This window comes from Equus przewalskii, chromosome 3 (assembly GCF_037783145.1).
Source record: "Equus przewalskii isolate Varuska chromosome 3, EquPr2, whole genome shotgun sequence".
NCBI lineage: Eukaryota > Metazoa > Chordata > Mammalia > Perissodactyla > Equidae > Equus > Equus przewalskii.
This window is the reverse complement of record NC_091833.1, coordinates 105816903-105841410: the sequence shown is the minus strand read 5'-3', so window position 1 is coordinate 105841410 and position 24508 is coordinate 105816903. Positions and strand designations below refer to the sequence as shown.

The 24508-nt window shown below is 45.3% G+C and overlaps 1 protein-coding gene across 2 annotated transcripts in view; it reads right to left on the bottom strand.

Annotated features, from left to right (window-relative positions):
* Nucleotides 1-24508, bottom strand: part of FAM184B (family with sequence similarity 184 member B) — a 138830-nt gene that overhangs the window by 58700 nt on the left and 55622 nt on the right. For both annotated transcript variants that reach the window (XM_070613100.1, XM_070613099.1), the window contains 4 exons: nucleotides 5420-6172; nucleotides 4481-4616; nucleotides 3155-3294; nucleotides 2400-2606 (listed from right to left, as the gene is read on the bottom strand). In XM_070613100.1, coding sequence (XP_070469201.1) covers nucleotides 2400-2606; nucleotides 3155-3294; nucleotides 4481-4616; nucleotides 5420-6127 — 1191 coding nt within the window. In that variant the 5' untranslated portion in view covers nucleotides 6128-6172. The remainder of the gene's footprint in view (nucleotides 1-2399; nucleotides 2607-3154; nucleotides 3295-4480; nucleotides 4617-5419; nucleotides 6173-24508) is intronic.

The window sequence follows — 24508 nt, the reverse complement described above, 5'->3', positions numbered from 1 at the left end:
TGGAGCCAGTAGCCACCTGTGGCTATTGAGCACTTAAAATGTGGCTAGTTCCACTGAGGAACTGAATTTTAAATTTTATTTAATCATAATTAATTTAAACGCAAATAACCACATGTGTCTAGTGGCTACTGTATCAGACAGTGCAGTTCTGCAGGCAATGTCCAGGGCCAGGTGGCGGTGGTGTCAGCAGTGTAAACTGCAGGTCTGGGCTCAGAGGTGGCAGCAGGAGTGTCGTCAGCGGTTTTGCAGTGGATTTGGGACATTATTCCTGGCTGGATAGCTGCCAAGCCCAGTTCCCTGGTCTTCCAGAAAGCTGCTCATTACCCTTCACTAAATTCCTTTTCTGCCTAAACTGCCCAGGGTGAGTTCGTGGTGCTTGCCTCCAAGAATCCTAAGTGATACAAACGAGTTGTAGAGGGCAGCAGTGGTCAGCGCGGCTCAGAGGCGCTCAGTAAATCTTCCTCGCTCTCCCTAGGAATCGACGTAGGCAAGTGCTAATTATACAAGGTGTACTCTGCTCTGTCTGTCAAGATTAAATGATAATATCATCTAATCCCGTGGCCAAGGAAGGCAGACAGGCCTTCTGGGTCAACTCCAGCCCATCTCTGCAGTGTCTCCTTTATGTTAAGGGAGCATTCAGGATACACAACACACCCGCACTCTACGGCTCAAAGAAATAGAGCACTTAACCCAAGAGGGGAACTGGTGTCTGTTTTTAGTCCATGAACCCTAGATTTGAGGCTTCTTCAAGGCTTTACCTTCCCCTAATCTGCATGACCTAATTTATATCCTCGTTTTATAGAAAGGACACAAAAGTAAAAGAAAGAAAAGCGAAAAAACAGGAGGAAACACAATTTATTTCTACCTAATTTGTTTCTCAAATCGCCTTATGCCCCCTGATTAAAGCTGAAGTGGGATTTCTACACTCAGCCAGGTTTGGCTGACAGGTTACCAGGGCAACCTGTCCCTCCCACTGGATTTGTGTGACCAGTCACCGCTTCTGGGGAGGAAAATGCTTTCAATATTGCTGCAGACCCGGCACGGGGTGACAAACCCTGGGCTCCGGAGTCAGGCTGTCAGGTTTTAGCACTCACACCACCACTCACCGTCTGTGTGGGTTGATACATAACATCTTTGGGCCTTAGTTTTCTCATCTCTAAAGCAGGGATGTGAACATCCATTTTGTAATACTGTTGGGAGGATTAAATGTATTCATAAGAATAAAATGCTTTATAAGGTATAATGGGCATTAAATGTTATTTCACACAATGTCACCCAATACACGTGGCAACTAATCATAGTCACTGTTTATTGAGCTTTTACTGCATGCTGTGCACAGAGTTAAGGGTTTATATATAATACCACATTTAATCCACATAACAAGTATTTATCTCTATTTTGGGAAATCAGGTTTCAGAGAGGTTAAGTGACCTGTTCGTGGTCATACAGCTAGTGCAAGAGTCAGGACTTGGACCCAGGACTAGTCTGACCTTTCATGAGTTCACATATTTATTGAGTACTTACTACCCTTAGCCACCACACAACTCTGTATTCCTCAGTGATGTAGGATTATCTTTCAGTGAAAACTCAAAGCTGATAATGCAGGCTCTTGGATTACAAAGCAGCTTTCTTGTAGTAACCAAGCACCACCCATGTTCACGATAATACTGATTTACATTTCACTCTTTTCCTAAAACATTCACATACGTCATTTGCTTTTCCCAGCGAACATGAGAGATGAGGCTTTGCATTCTCTCTCAGCAGAAAGCCGCCCCCTTTGGTGGGAAGTTGGAACAGTACCCAGAGACTGAGCATCTTCCCTCACTTTGCCAGGCCGCTCATTAATTACCTGCATCTCCCTAATGCCTATCACGCCCCAGGCACTATGATAGGCTTTGTTTTTTCACATGGATTACTTCATTTAATCCTCGCAGCCACTCTCTGAGGTGCTATTATCATCATCTGTTTTATAAATGAGGAACCTGCGGCATGCAGAATTTCCCTTGGAGGGGCCCAGGTTAAATAACTTGCTGTGGTCACAAAGCTACAGGGTGGTGGCGTTGGGGTTTGAATCCAGGCAGTCTGCCAAGCCTTAGTGTTTGCTTCATGTTATTTCTCTCTGTTTTTGCTAAGGGGAGTTGAATTTCCCTAAGTTAAATGCTCATCTGACACAATTCCACCCCATGCCAACAACTGTAACCCCTATTGTCTTGCAGTCTAAGGGGTGTCCTCGTCTCCTCCCAAAGATCCTGAGGTCCCTTTGGTCAGAGAACTGGCTTAGATCTGTACACAGCAGGAGCTCAGTACATGTTTGAGGAAGGAAAGAAGAAATAAAAGAGGAAAGGAGGGAGGTAGAAGAAACGAAAAAGAAACAGGACAGTGTCTAGAGGGGATCTCACCTTCTGCAGCTTCTTCCTTTCGGCCTCCACCGACGAGCGAACTGATCTGACCTCCACCGTGTGCCTCTTTACCAAGTCTTCCAGCCTCTTCACGAGCTGGTCTTTGAGGTGGTTTTTCTCCTCCTCCGTCTGATGTTTGATTCTGCGAAGGTCTTCTTCATACTGTTGCTTCATGTATTCAATCTCAATACTTGCCTCTTTCTTGGTCTATAAAAAGAAAAAGGGCCTGTGAGGCTGCCAGGGTGGGAGAAGAGAAGGGAATCGGCCACTTTGCTTTTGTACAGCTTTTCCAATGTTTATATACTGATTTTACAGCTTGTATCACAAGGCGCATTAAAGCTTATAAGACTATATATTTGATATTTGTAAGAAACTTCACTTTACTCGCCATCAGAAAAGGGCTTTTTGGAATAGAGTATCTATTATCTAGGATCAAATATTCCAGCCCATACTACAGTGATTTCTAAATAATGCTTTGTTTGTTTTGACTGAGAACATATATCGGGAATCCTAAGCAAGTTTCTGTTTCCCCGGAGCCAACCATGAGTTGGGAGAAATCTGCTACATTCTCGGTCTCTTAGTTTCAAACGATAGGAAGTTGGCTGGAACTTCACACCCACATATCCATCCCCAAAACCATGGGACGTGCTGCTTCCAAGCAGATTCCTCCTAGTTTGGGACTGGCCTCTACCTGTAGCTCTTTCCAGGAAAGCCTCCTGTGACTCCTCCACCCCCAGGGCTGGGTCAGACACTACCTGTGTATCTGTGCCTCCTTTTGTGCATGGACACTCCTTGAGAAAGTTCTGGTCCTGCTGAGGATGCGGACTGCGAGCTTCCAAATCATTCGCTTTCCCTAGGACTTCATTCTCTGAAACCAGCTCCGTCTTCACGTCATCTGAAGCATAAGTTTCAACCTCATTTGGAGTACCCTTGGCCTTGGCCTTCTGCAGTTGGGTCCCTATTCTGCTCTTCAACTATTTTGCCCACCGCTCCCCTATGTAATCCCTGCTCCATGACCTTCTTGCCCTCAAGCATGGCCCTCACGCCATCTTTGCTGAAGCAGCATCCTGAGTTCAAATAGTTGCCATGTTCTTCCTTCTTAAACTAGTCATCTTCAGATTTTTCTGACTGTGCTTTCCATAGGTTAAAAAAAGTTGACCATATTCCTGAAAATATGTGCATTCAAAGAATTTAAATTTAAAGAAATTTAAAGGATAGGACAGAAAAATAAATATAACTAGAATTGCTCAGTTTCTTCCGATATTCCCTGAGGTACTTCTGCCCTACTTTTGAGACCACTGCTCTAAGCCCTCCAGACACTTCTGGTTCCAACTCACACCTCTCCTCCTCTTCACCTTTCCAGCCCACGGTTATTTCTTTGTTCCAGGACAGTTCATTCCCCTCCTGCCTGGGCCATGCCCATGGTACCAAAGCATGCCGTGGGCTGTACTGTAACTGTCCCGTAAGCTCCCTGAAGGCAGAGCTCATGTTTTGTGGCTTTGTATATCTCCTAGGGTCAAGCCGATCACATTGTAGGTATTCAAGAACTTTCTGACAAGGGAGCCTAGTGGAAGGCAATTTGGAGTCAGATATTCTGAGATACAAACATCAGCTCCATCATCAAACAGTTGTCTGGCCTTCAGTAGCCACTTACCCTTGCTCAGCCTCATTTCTTCATCTGTAACATGGGATACTGACACCTATTGCACAAAATTATTGGGAAGACCCAATACGTCACTATGTGAAATGATGTTAAAAGTATAAAGCATTGTCTAAGTGTGGGGAAAAGCCAGTGCTGAGCAGTTTGGGCCCTGTGGTGGGCCTGGTGGGGAAATATTTGGGGGCAAGGGGTCCTTTTGCATCCTGCCTTTTAGATATCTGGCCTGTGGCAGCTCTAGGCGTCGGCTCACCTGTGTCCTGCATGGATTAGATTTTCCCACCAGGTGGGTACCAGGTGGGTCAGATCTAACAGCCCTGCCCCTCCACTCTGCTCCCTCAACAGTCTCAAGGCTGCAAGCAGTGCCAGGCTAACCTGGCAGCTAACCTCCCATCTGTAAGGAAATCGTTCCAAGGAACCTCACCGGTTTTCTGCGTCACATGACACTCCTGCAGCATCAGTCTATCTTTGGCAACAGCCAGCTTCTCCCCAAGTTTTTTCGCAGTGCTTTTCAACTCCAAATTCTCCTGTCGAGCCTCCTTGAGCTGTACATCCAGGTCCTAAACAGACAGAGAGGGTCTCATTTCTCTGGTTACAGTTCTGTGTAGAGACATCCTACGTACATAGATTCGACATCAGATCTGAAAGGTAGGTGAGTGCACAGCACAAGCCTTTAGTCTCTGGAATTCAGTGGCTCAGAATCATCAAATCCTTACTCATCCTGATTGGCTTTGTGACCTTAGGCAAGTTATTTAACCTTTCTAGAGTGAGGATTAAATGAGATAAAGTATCTGAGACAGAAAAAATGCTCAGGAAGTCTTAGGAATATTAGTTGCTGCTACTTTCAGAGATGGGGCTCTGTGAGTCTGTGGGGCATTGTCATTACGTGGCATTGACTTGTCATTACGTGGCATTGACTTGTCATTGTCGTGGTCTGGCTCTCCACGAACAAAAAGTCCCAATGATTTTAGGAGAGGCAACTTGTTATGGAACGAGCAGGGGCTTTAGAATTAGGCTGACCTGAGTTCAAAAACTTATTAGCTGTGTGCCCAGCTAGGCCAGTCCTTAAGCCTCCCAATTTTAGTCTCATCTTCTCATCTGTAAGCTGGAAGTCTCTAAGCTCTCTGAGGTCAGGGACCAAGTCTAGCTCACCTTATGTCTCCTGCCCATAGCCCTAGACTGGCACACAGTAGGTGTTCAATAAATATTTGCTGAATGAATGGAGTTGAACTCAATGGTGATAGTAACACTCACTTCGTTGGAAGTCAAGTGCTTCGTACAGTGCCTGACACTTAGTAGGTTTTCAAAATTAGGGGCCAAGCTTACGATCCCATTTGAAACGCAGCAAGAGATCTTGCTTTACCTGAATCCTTTCCTTCAGCTTCTGAGCATACTTCTTCAGGTCACTTATCTTGCGGCCTCTGTGCTCCAGGTCCCCCTCCAGCTTCCTGACCTGGGCCTGCAGGGCGGACTCCTGGACCTGGAAGTTCTTGCGGAGGTCGGTCTCCTTCTCCTGCCACTGCCACAGAGCCTCACTCACTGACTGCTGCATGGCCTGCCGGATGGCCTCATTTTCCCGCTCGTAGGTGGCCTGCAGCTCCTCGGCCTTCTGGGCATAGTCCTTGCTCAGCTGCTGGTTCTCCACTCGCAGCCTCTCTACCTCCTGCAGGACCTCCCGCATCTCGGGGCCGCGGCCCGGCTCTGCCTTTGGGTCAGGGCTGTCCTGGGAAAGCCGGCCCCACTGGGGCAACTCGTGGCTCGTCAGGTGCCGGAGCCTCTTCTCATAGTCAGCCTTGAGCTCCAGCATCTCCTTGGAGAGGGTGAGGACCCTCTCGGCGTGCTCTGCCTCTACCCTCAGCTCCCTCTCCTTGGTCTCCAGCCTGCATGTGGCTGACTGGGCCAGCGCCTCCTGCGTCAGCCTCTTCTGCAGCTCCAGGGCGCTCTCCAGGGTCCGAATGCGCTGGAGCAGGGCCTCCTCATCTGCGCGGCCCTGTTCCTGCAGGAGCCTGGCCTTGGTCTCTGCCACTGCATTCTGGAGCTCCTCCTGGTGAGCTTCCCGCAGCGCCTCCATGCTGGCCTCAGCCTCATCCTGGCGAGTGTTCAGGGTATAAATCACCTGCAGGAAAAGCCACGGAGTCCATTTAGTGCGAGGAGTGTGGGTGTGTGTGAGGGGTGACATGACCAGAGATGCTTCTCCTCCATGGGGGGGTCTTAGGCTAATCCTGACAGGCAACATCTGAGAAAAGGATTTGTGAGAAGTGATTTATTAGGAATTGTCCCTAGGAGAAACCAGTAAGGGAGCAGGGAAGTTGGACAGGGAAGTGGCAGCAGGAAAGCAAGGAGGTGATAAGCATAAAGGGCCATGGAGGGTCTCTGGGCAGAGTTCCAGAGGGGCCCTCTGGAGTGCCACAGGAATCCAGTGAAGGATTTAAAGCTCTCATTTGTTCATAAGAACACTTCGGGATGCAAAAAACAAACAAAAACCAACGAAACACTAGAAAATAGAACTCAGCAATATAATAAAAGGATTATACATCATGACCAAGTGGGAGTGCAAAGTTGATTTACCATCTGAAAATCAGTTAATGTAATAGCCCACATGAATAGAATAAAGGACAATAGAATGGAACAAACGAAAAAAGCCACACGATTGTCTCAATAGACACAAGACATGCATTTGACAAAATCCAACACCTCTTCATGATAAAAACACTCAACAACCAGAAATAGAAGGAAACTTCCTCAACTTGATAAACAGCATCCGTGAAGAATCCACAGCTAAGTCAGACTCCATGGTGGAAGACTGACTGATTGTCCGTAGCTTCAGGAAGCAGACAGGGACGCTTTGTTGCTGTGTGGTGAAGGAAGGTGAATGGGGGAAGGCAGGAGCACAGGGGAGCCCAGGAATCAGGAACGACTCCCAGGTTTCCAGCTTGAACGACAGATAGATGTTTACAGAATGGAAAAGATTGTAGGTAGAACAGGTGTGGGGAAGAAAATCAAGAATTCCATTCTGGACAGATTAAATTTGATATGCCTGTAGATAGTCTTGTGGAAATGGCGTCAAGGCAAATAGAGAAATGTCTGGAGCTCAAAGGAGGAAGCTTGAGCTAGAGATGAAGGGGATATGGAATCAGGATAGCTTTGTCGTTGCTGTGTTTGATTGATTGACAAGAGATTCCAGAGCATGTGCGTATGATGATGGGAATGACTCCATGGAGGATCCAGAAGGGGAAGTCCCAAGAATGAGAAGAGATAATAAAAAGTCAAAAGTCCCTGAGAAGGGTAGCACACAGAGATTGGTTTTGAGAACAGGGAAGACATGTCCTCCATGGGAAGGAACAGGTGTGTGGAACTTTTGACAAGAGGAGGGAGCTCTCACCTTGCAGAGGTGAGAAGGTGGCTTCTCCATTCTCAGTGAGGTCAGAGGTAAGGTCATTAACTGACAGTGCGCTGAACTGGAGCACAAAAAGGAAGCATGGGAGGTTTGCAGCATGGCAAGGTGTGAACTAGTTTTGGGGAAGGGGAAAGTGAACTGCCTAAGTTGCAAGGCAGTATTGAAGGCTGTGTTTATGAAGTTACAGTTGTCTGCTTCGTTCTGAGATTTTCTTCAGCCTTGTTCAGCTGAGTGAGTTCAGGGAAGGAGAGGAAGAATGGATGGGTTATCTCAGGCTAAGGTGTTACTTGTTGAGCGTGACAAAAGGAGAGAAAGAAGGTTGTTGAGGTATTTTCAAGAGCTGACAAGCTGGAAGAATGGGGCAGAGGCTGTTTTTGGTGATGACAGGTCAAGGATGTGGCAAAGGGAGTGTGTGGCTGAGGTGGAGTGGAGGACAAGATCACTGGAGAGTGGGGATCAAGAGATTAAGAAATCAAGGGACTGGGTGAGCCCCCACATGGATGTTGAACTCACTGAGAATGGTTTAAGAGAAGCTGGCCTGGTGAAAATGACCGGGAGCCAGTGCCAAGCACTCCATCGGCTCCCTTGGGTCTTTAAGATAAGAAACTTTCTTCTTAAAAGCTTCCACCACAGTTTCACACTTATTTACCTTTAACCTTGGTAGGTTGCTAGCTTTTCCTTGTTCACAAGTCTTGTCTACTGAACTACACTATAATTTCATTGTCAGTTTCCTACTACTTAAAAAGACTTCACCCATGGTTTTCAGACTATTCCTTGTAGTCCTGAGCTCCTTGGTGAAACTAAGGGCCATTGCAGGGAACCTAGTGGAGGCTAAGCAGGTAGGGACCCCTCTTCAACCAGAGAAGAACAGTTTTTACATTGGGGTTACCTTACCATCTAGTTTGGAAAAATCCAAAAGGTTTCCATTGCTTTAAAAAAGTCAAAAAACAGGGGCTTAGATAATTATGAAATAGAGTAGACCAATTAGAAACATTATATGGGAGGAAGTTTTGGGTAACTCTGTGTGTGTGTGCACGTAATTACGAAACAATTGTTGAAGAAGGCCAAATGGCACCACTAGAGGTGACACATATAATAGATTTAACAATGGTTTACCTGGAGACCACAAGACTTGGAGAAAGAGTAACCATATACCCAGAAAGCAGCGTAACAACTTATTTTTCATTGTCTACATGTGACATAACTATTGGTTTGTTGTCTGTCTCCCTCATTAGAATGTAAGCTCCATGGAAGAGGAGGTTGGTCTTTTTGGTTCATCACTATTCATCCCCATTGCCTGGCTCAAGGTGGACACTCTAAAAATATTTCTTAAGTGGATGAACAATTGAAGGAATCAGGGCTCTGTCTCGAAGGACGTAGTTGTAAAGGTGTGAGATGAGCTTGACATCTTGTAAAGCCTTGGAAAAAGAAGCACCACCTTGAGAAGCATGAATCCAACACTCTCTGATGTCAAGGACATGGGACGGAAGTCCCTTCACCCTTCCGGGAAGACTCCACAATGAAATGAAGCTGCTCTCTCCACAACTCTTCCCTCTCATCCTCTGTGCACAAGATTTGGCCACATAAGGTGGTTTCTATGGCTTCTAGTGGCTTCTATTAAAGAGGGTATCTGGGGTAAGTGAATGTTGAAACTGGTATCCCATTGGCAGTAATTATGTTAATACTAAGTACCATGTTTTAAGAGTTTACTGTGTACCTAGCACAGGGCTGGATGCTGTATACACACGCATAATCTCAGAAAATCTTATGACAACCCTGCAAAGTTGGTATTTTTCTCTCCATTCTAAGAATGGAAAATTGAGATTCAGAGAAGTTAAGTAACTTTTGTAAGGTTACAAGAGATGAGAAGATTTGACTAACTCGAAGCACATGCTCACAGTGCGGTACTGCACTGCATCTCACCGTCCCATTCAAGCACTTACTCATTTATGCATTTACTACCTATCTCAGATGTGCTGGGCTCTGTGCTGGGCGCTAGGGATACATGCCGGTCAACAGAAGTTGTGAAGGTAATTGAAGTTGTGACCTCAAAAACACTGTAATTCAGTGGGAGGGTCAGACAAGAATACGGAACGTTTCAATGCACTGGGATAAGTGCTATGAGAGGGATAAGCACCAATTACTATGGAAACACAGAAGAAGGGTCTAATAGGAAAGAACACTTCCCAGAAAAACTGAGCCTTGCCTCCTCATCCTTGACCAGTGCCCTTTTACATGTCAACCTCCGCGTGGGCAAGAACAACTTCTTTGTGTTGTCTCATAGCACTTGGTATGAAGTTGAGCACACAACAGGTTCATAGTAAGTATTGCAGTGCTGGTGCAGGTCATCAAGGATCCATGCTTTCTTTCCACAGAGTTGCTGCAGGGGAACAGCCACCAAGCAGAGACCACATATCCTAGCCCCCTTGCATCTAGATGGGACCGTATGACTAGTGATTGCCAATGGAATGTGACCAGAGGTGGTGATCTGTGTCATCTTGGGACCAATGCTGGGGTTAAGATTAAGAGGTCAAGAATGGGGCACATCTTTTCCACAGTCTCTTTTTCCATCTGCAAACTTAACGGACAGGACTCAGAGGCCTTAGATGAAGATGGAGTGCAAGACGGAAAGCGCCTGGGTCCTCAATGACCGAGTACAAGGCCACTGGCCCACCAGCACTGGCATTGATCTTTACACCAATAAGAAATAAACTATCATATTGAGCCTCTGCAGTCTTGGCATTGATTTGTTACAGCAGCTACCATTACCCTAGGAGAACTCACAGGACTTAGCATATAATCATACACGTTGTTGTTAGTCCCGTGGAGTCGATTCTGACTCCTAGGGACCCTGTGTACAGCAGAGCTGAACACTGCCTGGTCTTTTTGCTCCATCCTTTCAGCATCACAGCAACAGGCAGCCACCACAGTGTGACAACCACCAGATGGGTAGTGTGGTTCCCTGACTGGAAATGAACCTGGGCGGCAGTGATGAGAGCACAGAATCTTAACCACTAGACCACTAGGGCTGGCTAGTCATACTCATGGCTATGATTAATTACAAAGCCAAAGCCATTAATTACAAAACAAAATCAGCAAAGTGAAAATATGCATAGGGTGAAGTCTGGAGGAAACTAGGTGCAAGCTTCCAAGAGTCCTCTCCCTGTGGAGTCTTCCCCCTGTGGAGTCACACAGGACTTGCTTGATTTCTGCAGCAAGAAGTTGTGAAATACTGTCTACCAAAGGAGATCCTTAAAGACTTAGCACCCAAGGTTTTCACTAGGGGCTAGTCAGGTAGGCAACTTCTACCTGGCATTACCAAAATTCCAGAATCCCAGAAGGAAAGCAGGTGCTCAGCATCAATCACACTGTTTGCACAAACAGCTTATGCCTAGTGAGCCAGTCTTATCAGTCTGGGTGGTGAGGACCCTCTAGAAATCCAAGTTCCCAGATGCCAGCTGAGGGTCAGTTTTGCAAGCATGGCATTCTAGGCATAAGCAGTCTCAGCCTGCTATATGAACACTTTTTGCACACCTACCACCCCAAATGATAAAAAGAGACTGATTTTTCCCTCCGATAGAGTCAAGCTTGTGCCATAAGCAAATCTTAACGTTAATGGGGTTTTCTCATGGAAAGGAACAAAACATCCTTGAAAAGCTTATTCCACAAAATTTGGCATTGGTGATTCCACTACGGATAAAATAAAGTACTGATGTAGCTGGTGATCTTGGGGAATTGGGGTCCTACGTTCACCTACACCTGTAGAACAGAAAATTTAGTTGAAGATCCAATATATTCTGATGCCACAAAAGCACTCAACGAAGAAAGGACCCAAATGCTGTGCCCCTTTGAGTAAGAACTGTTGTCCCCTGGATCAGGGACTTAAGGGCTTCAGCTATGTCCAGCATTTACTTATGTGAGTCTGCCCTGTCGTGTGAAAGTCCTCCCCATGTGCACACCTTCAAATTAACACAAGACCAGATTTCAGGCTGGAGGCAGCAGAGAGGATCTCACATCGCGGGCACACAATGCCTGAGGGCGCTTGGGCACGTGCACATTTACTCATGATGTCGTGCAATTAAAGTCCCAAAAGAATCCCCACCCAGGACCTGGCCGAACCGTTCTGTGAGGCTGAGATCTGGTCACAGAGCTCCTGGCCTTCTAGGAGTGCCAGGCCCACCCCTCTTTCACCTGACCCCCTTCCCTAGAGGGACAGCGTGTGCATAAACAAGAAAGGATGCTCTGTTATATCGTATTTCATATCATATTCCTCACCCTATTTTATACACATACGCATTCATCTGCCTCATGATTCTTTTTTTAACTTAGCAATAGATCTTGGAGGTCATGCCATTTCTCACATAAAGGAATTCCTCCTTTTTATTTTTGGCTGCTTCATATGCCACTGTCTGGATGTGCTATACTTTATTTCTCTATTCCCTACCTTATGATACACACTAAGTCGTTTCTCTGTAGAAGATTATCAATATGTTTCTCATTTCAATGTTATTAAGTAAAATTTTCTTTACTCTTTTTTTCCATTCCCACCTGTAAACTTGAGGTCTGCTCTCTGCTTATTAATGCAACTAAAGAAATTCCAGAGCTTGGCCTTAAAAAATTCAAGTCCTCATAATTAATACAGAACCCTAGGAAAGAGATGAAAGAGGTGTGGCCTCTCCCTGTGGAAGGAGGGAGAGATGACATTTTGTGTCCTAAAACTAATCTGAGGAATTTTGAGAACACTCAGAAGCATCAAACTTGTCTTCCTTCTCAACATGGAGACATTTGTGAGTGTTCATGCCTGTGACCTTGACAAGGGCACCCCTGGGCCCACGCTGCCGCGACATCTTGCCTAATCTCAAGACATGCTCTTCTTTTTCCACCCTCTCCACTTTCTTGCTCTCACAAACTTGCTCTCTGAGCGTGACCTCTCTTTCTTCTCCTAGTCCAATAATTTCTTTTCATCTCAATTCCCCTCCTTTTAAGCCTAGACTCTACATCCAATCATTTCAACTATTTTCTTAACGACATCTTTAAATCCCCTGCCCACTCATCTTTAGCCTCACATCCTTGGTATTAACACCAGACCAACGGAACCACCTCAGCTCTTGTCAGATACTACTAACCTGTACTTAAGATTTCCAACCTCATCTGCGCTCTCCATGCTGATTCCATTTAATTGGTTTGTCTTGTAATAATTCCCTATTCCTTTTCCGCATAGAAGCTATTTCAGTTCTCTACCACGTTTCTTAGGGCTGCAACTCTAATTCCTGGATCACTCATGCTCACCTAGCATATGGTGTTGTCTCTTGCTTTTTTTGTCATTATTTTGCTGAGGAAGAGTCCCCCTGAGCTAACACCTGTTGCCAATCTTCCTCTATTTTGTATGTGAGCTGCTGCCACAGCATGGCCACTGACAGACGAGTGGTATAGATCCACAACTGGGAACCCCGGCCACTGAAGTGGAACACACTGAACTTAACCACTGGTGACCGGGGCTGGCTCTGTTGTCTCCTGCTTTTTGAAGGAGGAATGACTGAGAGCTTGGGCTCCAGAGCCAGCCAGCCTGGGTTGGAGACGCAGCTTCACTGCCTCCTGTCTGGAGCTCAGTTTCTTAACAGTAAAACGAGATTGACAATAGCATCTTCCTCCTAGGGCTGCATGGAGGGCTATGTGAGATAATGCATAGAAACACCAGCTATCCAATAACTGCATAATGAATGTTACCTGCTCTCCCGAGAAAAAAAGACTCAGACTCTTATGTGTGGCCTGAGAAAAAGCCAGAGTAGCTGGTAATATTTAGCGCAGTGTTGGGAGCAGCAGCAGACTGGTGTGGTTAAGGAAAGGATGGAAGGTGAGGAAGGGAATATGGAGGTGTGTCATTCTTCCCCAAACCACTCCTGAAAGGAAGAGGGATAGAGCAGGAAGATGACTAGATCAGCAAACAGGATCATGGGGGTGGGAGGCGTACAATAGGGAAAAGCTGATGAGAAGAATCGGGAAGAAAGGAAAAGATGGAAGAGAAGGTATAACTCAAGATAAACGGGTTTTATTTGGAACAACTGGGGAAAAGTGTAAGAAATTTTACCTCCTATATAGTGTCCCTTAGCTCCCTACAGATAATAGAAACTTATCACATTCATCTGTCTCCCAGTGCACTTTGGACCATTTGGTTGTTATGGCCCTTTCACGTCACATCATGGACACTTAGATGCTAGATGTTGAACTAAAATGTGAGCGTCATAAGAGTAGACACTTCATCCTATATATTTTGTGGTTTCCTATGCACCCAGCATGATGCCTGGCCTGATTCAGATGCTCAGTGTGTTTACTGCTAGATTGAAGAAGGACTTTGTAAGGTGTGGTGAGAGTTTGAAAGAATAGGATTCCAGAAGAGAGATCTGCAGGAGCAGAGGCCCTGAAGTGGGAACGTACATGAAGCAGACGAGCGCAATAATTACAAGACAAGGCTTTGGAGTCCTAACTACCTGACGGCAGATCCTATTTGCCACTGTATGGATGTATGGATCCGGATGCTATTTGCTAGCTGCATGACCTTAGGCATGCTATATAATCTCACCGGGCCTCAGTTTCCTCATTAGTACGACGAGGAGAATAAAGTTCCTGCTTTTCTACAGTTATTGAAGGATTAAATGAGATAATGCTGTGAGGCATGTAGCATGGTGCCTGGCTCACAACAAGCACCTGATGAGACCCGGCTGTTTCTAGTATGGTTGTCCCTGGGGTGCTTTAAGCCCGATGGAGACTTCTGCGGCAATGGCACTTCTCTCAAGGAAGGCAGTATGGCAGGACCAATGGAGCTGGGGTCCTCTGGAGTGAGAGAGACTTAGATTTAACTTCCTTGTGGCAGAGATTGCTGGTGTGCCCACTGTCTATTTCTCTCCTTCATCCCTAGAAATAGAACGCTTAACTTTTCCATGGGCACGTTGCCACATTTCTCAGCCTCCCTTCCAGTGCGGAGTGGCCATGTACCAAGTTCTGCCCAGCTGGATATAAGTAGACATGCCCTTAATTCTTCCAGGATGAGTCTTCTATTTTTGAGCAGTCATCTCGGACCACGAAGTGGATGCCAGTGGCTCAGGTCGGCAGAACAACGGACTAAGAGGAGCCAGGGTTTCCGACACAGTAGAAGGCCATGCCACCCTGGACTGATTCCAACCGGACTGCATTTGGGTGTTCTGACACTCACAGACAAACCTAATTCTGATATATACTTTCCAACGCTTACTTTTTTTAAATTGTCAAGTTATTTCACTTCTCACAGGCTCAGTGTTCTTGCCTGTGAAACAGAGATAACACAGACCTTTTTTTTTGCGGATCAAACAGGATTACATCTCTTAGGGGTCTGGCACATAGTAGGGATTCATTAAATGTCTCTTCTCACACTATGCCTCAAAAGGAAATGTCTCCTGTTTTTGGAGACACAATCTGCTCCCTCCGTCCTCAGTGTCTGAAATATTTGAGCAGATTCTGAGTAGACCCACCCTTCCCCTGGGTTTGGTGCCTACAGGTCACTTGGTCACCCTTCTCCTGCCACCAGCTTGCTTTCTTTCACTTACCGCCTACTCAACTGAAACATCAAAGCAACTGGCCCAAACCTCCTTGATAAATCCACCTCCTCAGGAGGAGGCCGCTTGCAGAATCCATCAAGGGACATGAATCATTCAGCAGCCAAGAGAAAAACTGAGCAAGTCAGACATCTTCCCAAGGGTTTAGAAATCCACTGCTAATGGTTTGATTTCAGAAAAACTTTCAGCTGAGAGCTTGTTAGGGTCTTAGAGGTTAAGCACTGTAGGTTTAACAAAGCTATAATTAACGGATGCCGAGCATCAGATCCTGAGGAAAGTTTCCATCAAGTCTGGCAGCAGGAGTCAGAAGTGAAATGGAAAGGAACAAAGGAAATCCTATTTGCTGATGGCCAGAGTATAAGCTCTGCTGGGCCAGGTAACATATATATTATTTTTCAATTAATCTTCTAACAACTCTACAAAGTGGACATTCTTATACTCATCCCTATTTTACAGACGAGAAAACTGACATTAGGTGGGGTTCACTTAACATTTGGGGTGATACAGCATGGTGCTTACCAGGAGCTTTTAGAGTCTGCTGGACCTGGATTCACACTGTTAGCTCCACCTCTTTCCAGCTGTGTGAACTTGAGTCCATTATTGAACCTCTCTGATTCTCAGTCACCCCATCTATGACGTGGGGAGAGCAATGCCTACCCCATAGATTTGTTTGGTGATTAAAATGACATCATGAACCTAAAACCTTTAGCAGAGTTCCTAGGACAAACACTCAAGAAATGTTGCTGTTATTATTTTTACTATTATTAATATTAGAAAATAATGCTAAAAATAAGTAAAATAACATTAAAAAGAATGCTAACAATGAAGGATGCTTGGATTGAAATCCAAATCCTTCTGGATCCAAAATCGAAAGAAATAGAATCATAAGCTGGTTTAGAAAAAAGCTGGTAATATTCTTTTTATTTTGCAGGGGAAGATTCACCCTAAGCTAACGTCTGTTGCCAATCTTCTCCTAATTTTTTCCTCCCTTTTCTCCCCCAGAGCCCCAGAACATAGTTGTTTATAGTTGTAAGTTCTTCTAGTTCTCCTGTGAGCCACCGCCACAGCATGGCTACTGACAGACAAGTGGTGTGGTGCCACATCCAGGAACCGAACCCACGCTGCTGAAGCAGAGTGCACCAAACTTTAACCACTAGGCCATCAGGGCTGGCTCTGGTAACATTCTTTCAGTCAACATTTTTGCAGCATTTACTACACACTAGGCATAGTGTTAGGCACTAGAAAAACAGAACAAGTAAGATAATTCTGTTGAGGGGCTTAGAGGCTAACAGAATTGTATTATTTGCCCACATTTTTCCCCTTCTTTGCCATGGCCCTTCCAGTCTGTGGATGGCATTTAATTTTCCTCCCTCTTGGACTTGGTTGTATGACTTCTTTGGCCAATGGAACATGAGTGGACTTGTTGCAAACAAAGTCTTTAAATGTGTTTATGTGTTTTGGCTTCCATCTTGGGCTTCAACCATCTGACACTAGGAGAGTACACTCAGGGTGGCCATGGGTGCCAACATGAGAGACATATGGACTAGGCTGGACCCCAACCCAGAGCCTGGAGTTAGCCTGACTCAGCCAACCCCAGCAGAGAACAGCTGAACAGCAGCCAGCCTGAGCATGAAATAAGTCACTGTTATTGTAGGCCATTGAGATTTTTACAGTTGTTTGTTACACAGCATTACTGCAGGAAAACCTGACTAATACACAAACAGAGAAAGACAAACAAGCCAACTTGTACATTTGGGGGTATTTGAGGTGGTTTGCTAGAAGTTTGCAAGGGCACAGAGAAAGGCAGAGAGAGGGAAGGATCACATTGCTCCAATAACCCTACCCTTTCCTTGCTGAGTCATCATTAATGGATCACTCCCATCAACATACAAACATGCTGTAATTTTTTTGGAGGAAGGTTAGCTCTGAGCTAACATCTGCTGCCAATTCTTCTCTCTCTTTTTTATTTTACTTTTTGCTGAGGAAGATTGGCCCTAAGCTAACATATGTGCCCATCTTCCTCTATTTTATATGTGGGACACCTGCCACAGCATGGCTTCATAAGCACTAAGTAGGTCCACAGCTGGGATCCAAACTTGAGAACCCTGGGCCACCAAAGCAAAGTGCGTGAACTTAACCACTGTGCCACTGGGCTGGCCCCTGTGCTGTAATTTTTATTATTAATAAAAATCCTTCTTTTGAGCCCATGTTCCCCATTTGTCTGCACCCCTTTATAGAAAACTCTTCAAATACTTTTACACCCTTTGCCACTAATTCCTCATCTCCTCTTCTCTCTTGAACCCTTTCCAATCAGGATTTCAACCCAACCAATCCACCAAAACAGCCACTAATGACCCCCATGTTGCTAAAACAATAGCCAATTCTCACTCTTCATCTGTTTAACTTTTCAGCAGCATTTGACATAAGAATTCACTTCCTCCTCCTTGAAACATTGTCTTCCCTTTGCTTCCAGGATAAAATACCCTCCTACCGACCACTGTTCACTCCTTCTCATCTGATTGGCTAGTTCTCCCACAGCTCCCATCGTTCAAATAGGAGCGCTCCAGAGCTTAAGCCTCAGACTGTTTCTCTCCTCTACAAACAGTCCTGTGGGAACTCATCCAATCTCACAATTTTATGTAGGCTTTGCTAGTGACTCCCAAATTTATATGTCCAGGCTAGACCTGTCACCTGAAGGTCAGACTCATTTGTCCTGTTGCTTACCAATATCTCTACTTGGATATTTAACGTGCATCTCAAATTTAATTCTGTATTTTTTCTTTGAAACATGCTCTTCCCACAGTATTCCCCATCTCACTTCATGGCAACTCCTTTCTTTCAGTTGCTTAGCTTGAACTTTGGAGTCAGCCAATAAGCACATGAAAAGATGCTCAATGTCACTAATCATCAGGGAAATGCAAATCAAAACTACAATGAGATACTACTTCATACCCATTAGGATGGTTATTACCAAAAAACCAGAGAATAAGTGTTGATGAGGATGTGGAGAAATTGGAACACTTGTGCATTGCTGATGAGAATGTAAAATGATACAGCCATTGTGGAAAATGGTATGGGGGTTCCTCAAAGAATTAAACATAGAATTACCATATGATCCAACAATTTCATTTCTGGAATTTCAATTCCAGAAGAATTGAAAGCAGGGACTTGAACAGATATTCGTACACACCTGTTGTCAGGCTGCACGCCCAGCTGGGTGAGCAGTGTGGTTAGGTTGCAGAGAGACCAAAGAAAAGACCCGGAGACGGCAAACAAGACATATAGGTTTATTGGGAGTTACTCACAGGGAGGTCCAGTTGCGACTGGCTGGACAGCAACCTGCACCCAATACCACGAGTGGGGAGGGGTTTTCTTATATAGGCAGGGGACACAAAGGCTATATGCTTGCTAAGAGGCTGTCCTTGGTACGACCAGCGTTCCCAGGAACAGCAGCTTACGTGGAGGGACTCTGTGTCCTTTTAAGATGTGATGTTCTTTAAGTGAGATAAGGTTGGATCCGGGCTGGCCAGGCCCTGGATTGTTACAAATCCCAGCAGCTGGGCGTCCTGCCCAGAAGGGAGCTGAAGGACACATGGCTGCAACTGGTTTGTGGGCTCTTGCTGAGCAAGCACGGCCCAGGCCCTACACATGTTGAAAGCATTATTCACATTAACGAAAAGGTGGCAACAACCAAGTGTCCATCGACAGATGAATGGATGAACAAAATGTGGTATATACATACAATGAAATATTATTCAGATTTAAAAAGAAAGAAATTCTGACACAAGCCACAACATGGATGAACCTTGAAGACATTATGCTAAGTGAAATAAGCCAGCCACTAAAGGACAAATGTTGTGTGATTCCACTTTTATGAGGCACCTAGAATAGTAAAATTCATAGAGACAGCGAGTATAATGGTGGGTGCCAGGGGCTGGGGGTAGGGGGGGAAGGGGGAGTTACTGTCTAATGGATATAGAGTCTCGGTTTGGGAAGATGAAAAAGTTCTAGAGATAGATGCTGCTGATGGTTGCATTACAACATGAATGTACTTAATGCCATTGAATTGTGCACTTAAAAATGGTAAATTTTATGTTATTTTTATTTTCCACAATAAAAAAATGGTTAAAAAGTGTTGTGGAGTCATCCTTAGCTCAAATATGTCTCTCACATCCCATAGCCACTCCATCAGCCAGTCCTGAATCTGGCCATTTCTCATCATCCATCCTCCCTTAATCTGCGTCATAAGCGCCTCTCACCCGGACCACTTCAATAGCCTCCTAACCCTTGTTTCTACCTTGCCCCCTAGAGTCTGTTAAAAGTCACCCAAATCACATCCCTCCACTGCTCAAAACCTTCCGATGGCTTCCCAGCGCACTCAGGAAAAGTCAGCCTTACAGTGGTTCCCAGGACCCGTCCGAGCTCACCTCATCTCCTTCCTCACTCACTTCACTCCAACTGCACTGACATCCCCGCCAGGCCTCCCCCATGCCCAGCACATTCACCTTCTCACTGTCTCTCCGCATACACTGTTGCCTCTCCTGGGACTGCCATTCTTCCGTCTGACGTCTCAACGGCTTGCTCCTCTCCTCCCTTGGGTTTCTGCTCATGTACCGCCTTATGAGTGAGACCTGTTCTGATTACCCTCCAAAATCATTGCTCTCTCCATACCTTTTCTGGCTTTATTTTTCTCCATGTCACCTTTATCTGACATACTATATACTTACCATGCTGGTTTTTAAAAAATTTGCTTGTCTCCCTCTCAGAAAATGAACTATACGCAGGTAGAGTTTTTTGGTCTGTCAAGTCCACTACTAGACCACAGCGCCCGACATGTGGAAAGGACTTTGTAAACCTTTGCTGAATGTATGAAATGTGTCTTTATCCTAGCATAAAGGCATCAGAGTGCACAGGATACTTGAGTTGGGTTTGGAAAGATGGGCAAATATCAGCCAGTGGACAGAATGGGGAGGAAAATACAGGGAGGGGGAGTGCCTGGAGCAGGAAGTAGCACAAAGGCATGAAATAGAGTGCACTGTGTGTTGATGTGCAAGGGGAGTCCTCCTGGCCAGAGCCTGAGGAGGGGCACTGGCAGGAACGGGAGGACTGGATGACCCAGTGCTGGACAGGGGGCAGGGGGCAGACACTCAAGGGGCCAGCATCCATTTAAGGAGTTTAGACTTTATCTAGTTTGCACAGCACATGGTGATCATGTAGACTCTGATACCTTGCCCCGGAGATCCTGATGTGGCAGGTCTGGAGGGGAGACTAGGGATCTGCCTTTTTGACATTCAGCTGTTTGGGGCGTCAGACTCTGAAAGCGAATGCATGCATACTTTGGGGAACTGTGGTTTACATGCCATGTAGGAAGCTTTTCTTACAAGGTTTTGCCTCTCTGGAGTTATGAGGAAAGAGACTCTCCATCATGATTAATTTTATACGTCAACTTGCCTGGATCATGGGGTGCCCAGATATTTCATTAAACATTATTCTGGGTGCATCTGTGAGGGAGTTTCTGAACGAGACTAACGTTTGAATCCCTAGACTCAGTAACGCAGATTGCCCTCCCCAATGTGGGTGGGCCTCATCCAACCCATGGAGGCCCAAATAGAACAAAGGTGGGTGAGGGAGAATTCATCTCTGCCTGACTGTTGAGTATGGACATCAGTCTTCTACCCTATGGACAGACACCACTGGTTCTCCTGGACCTCAGCCCTTTAGACTAGGACTGAAATTTACACCACCAGCTCTCATGGGTCTCCAGCTTGCAGATGGCAGATTGCGGGACTTCTCAGCTTCCATAATCACGTGAACCAATTTCTTATAAGAAATCTCATATATGTATGTATATATCCTATTGGTTCTGTTTCTCTGGAGATCTCTGATTAATATACTCTCCATTCCATATGTTTTGGGACCATTGCCCTGGCTGCAGAGTGGAGACCTGATGTGCTAGGGGCAGAGAGAGGATTGTGGGAGGCAGGAGGTGAATTAGGGGAGGGATGAAGGCTGGAATCAGAGCAGGCGAAAGGGAGAGGGGTATGGGTTTAAGAGTTGCCAACGAGGAAGTGTGGCAGGGCCAGTGACTCACTAGGTATGGGGTAAAGGAGAAGGAAAAGAGTTGAGAGGATTCTCTGGCTTGCATGACTGAGGGGGTGTCCATGCCACCTCACCTTGGAAGCATAGTATGCTGGGATGCGGAACATGGAAAGGCCATATTTACTGTTCTTGACTCAAATGCCTGCACACATAGGGGAGCCCCAAATTCCTGGCATCAAGTCAGAACAGAGGACTAGCTAAATCTTAAGAAAGAAGCCCTGAATTTGGGTGCTGAAACACCCAGGAAGAGCAGAGGTCATGTGGTTGCTGCCCTTTCTTTTCTGGAAATGGGCTGGAACAGGCCCTACACAAGGTTGGGCTCCTGTAAGCAAATGGGCTTGAAATGGCTTTCTAGACAGAGTCCAAGACGCTAATTAAAATCTCACCATTACCCATCAGAGAGCTGTTGCTAGGCGCCCAGCTGCACATGGCACTGGGTTGTGAGGCATAAGCTTCTGGGTAATTGAAACTCAACTGTCTCCCAAACCAATTTAGACTGAGACTCTGCTGAAAGGTGAAAGCAGTCTCTCCAGAAGGCTCTTAATTAGATCCCCTCCTCTCACTGGCCCAGGACAGCACTCACACAGACACAGGCCTGCTGCCTTCCAGCAAGTTTCACTGGCTGCATGAGATGTGGGACCTGGAAAGAGACCATCTTGTCTTCCACATCCGGAATGACTTGTTTGCAGCTTTTTGGAAAGCAAAGACCAGGGACAGGTCCCTTGGTTAGCCAACCTGGTCAGCAGACATGCAAGTGTGTTAGCGATACTTCTTTTGTGAATAAAACCAATACAAAGAAATCTTAATACCTCTCACAGAAAATATCTTAACATAGAAGTAATTGAAGTAGGAGCATCAAAATCTACACCCACACATACAAACGACACGGTATGAACTCAAAAGCGAATAGCAGCTCTTTAAATTTATCTGTTTAGATCACGTATTACAAACTTAAACTCTGAAAACAGGCCTCGTGTGCATATCTATACAGACGTGCGCATCCATTTATTCCATGTAAATGATATAACAATGAGTGCTAATTTATTTTTACATAGCACTTTCCAGTTCACAAAACAACTTTACAAGGTAAACCCCACAGCATGAAAGATAAATATATTGAATGCCCATTCTAAGTGACTTTTTATGTTCTCTACTGTTTTCTGGGGGGAAACAGATCTCTAAACATTTTCCAAACCATTTATTGTAGCTTCAGCATAATCCTCAGATAAATAGTATGTTTCAAGCTAACTATTCTTGTCCAAACAACACCTTAACAAAATCCAAAGATCCATTTATGATATTCGGGTCACCTTTGCAAATTGTCTTCGTAGCCATGGCTGAATTTCTGTGCTGTAGTTGCACATGGCCTCGAGTACAGCAGCAGACAGTTCTACTCTCCATTTATGGGTGATGGGTAGATGTTGCTCACTCAGCTCGCACACCAGAAACAGAAGAGCCACACTGGGTCAAGTTCATAGGCCAGGCCATCTTTTGTCTCTGACTTGTGCTACCAGGAGCATCTGTGGGAGAACAGAGCCTATGCCAGCCCACCATGTCAGGGACCTCAGAAAGTCAGGAGTACATTTCTTTAAGTTAACATAAAGAGGATATAAAGTTGAAGATGCAACATGGTTCTGATTTTGTCTTAAAATCATACACATGCATCAACAAAGAAAAGGATCAGGAATATACTAAAACTTGATCAGGGTTATCTTTGCATAGTGAAAATGAAGAGTGATCAATTTTTCTCTGTTTTTGTTTTTTGCTTTTGTGTATTCCCCAATTTTTTGTATGGTGAGTGTATACTTCAATTATAATCAGAATAAAATCTAGGGTTTTTTTTTAAGGCTAAGGATATACCATCAAACTGTTCTATATCAGTCAATCCAGAAGTGTGTAAGCCTGAGACACAAGCTGTGGAAGGAGAAAAAGATTCTAACAAGGAAAGGTCAAGGCCCATGGCTTCTCCGGAGGGCTCTAGCTTTGGCTGCCCTGCCTCCACCTGCCTTGTCTAATACGGTCTGAGCAGCTCAATTACGATCAATGTGTTGTCTTTTCCATTGAGGACCTCAGTTCCATGGGGGAGAGGAGTTTAAGAGAGTCTTGCTGTTGCTGTGGGTGTAATGAGGTGTGAAAGGTGCTACTGAAGCTTCCATCCAGGAGACAGTGAACCACAGGCCACAGACAAACAACCGATGCCAAGTTGGGTGTAGCCACTCTCTGCTTTCAGAAATGAGCTCTTGAACTCAGCCGTGCATAAACCTCTTCTGGGAATGAACATGTAACAACAACAACAGTAACAGCATCTGGCTTTTGTAAAGTTGAGGACACGCCTCTTCTCTATACTGCCTAAAAATTTCTGGAATCATTTCCTCCAAGCCACCCTCCCTATGACTACTCTACTTTGGGGCCCCTTCATCCCTTGCCTCCGCTAGAGTGTTCTTTCTAAATCCAAGGGCTGACTACAAACCTGCTTAATATTCCCTGGAGCCTCCTCGTTACCCAGAGCAGTGGCTGTGAGCCTTTTTCTGCCCCAAGTGCCTGAAGGTAGGACATGGTCTGTGGCGGACTCACCACGGCAGAGTCTGCTGACTTCGTGAGGAGAGAGTGATGACTTATTCACCTTTGTGTCCAGATGCCAACCCTGGCCCAGACAACTAGCAGGCACACCGTAGGTCCTCTGTGAGAGGTTGTTGAAATGAATTAGCAGGAGCTGTTTGTTACACACCACTTACCCTCACCATCTAGCAAAACTCCTGGTCCAGAACTCAACAGAGGGTAAATGAACGAATGAGTGATGAAAAAAATGAGTCAAGAACTCCATCAGACAGAGAGGGGCTGCCATTCAGATGTGCTATATGCAAGCAAAATTATGTGGGGCCGCCTTGGAAGAAAGGCATGCAATTCTTACTCCCATCTAACTGATAAAAAATGAAATTTGTTGATTTTACTTATTCCAGGTAATAACATCAGAAAATAGTAAAAATCATTCTTCAATAAGCATTTAGTGAGCACCTAATATGTGCCAGACCCTGAATCCAGAGCTCTGTTGACTCAGTTCAAATCTGATAGCTGGGGTTACACAGCTCTGGTTAGCACATTCTGGAGGTAAGTAGGGAGGTTGCCAGGGTGGGTTCTGATAGTAAACCAAATATAGAATCATCCTAATTTCACGAATGGTGACAGTCTTCTTTCTCTTGTCTGAGTTACCCAGCCAATCTTATAAAGTCTGCCAGTTCTAGAGGGTAGAAAATGCATTTAGTACATACTCTTAAAAGTCCCTTCTTTGCTTTTAAAAAGGATAGAAATGTCCAGGGGTTTTGGAACAATGCCCTTTCAGCAAGTTCTGGCCTAATCCTTCTTGGCC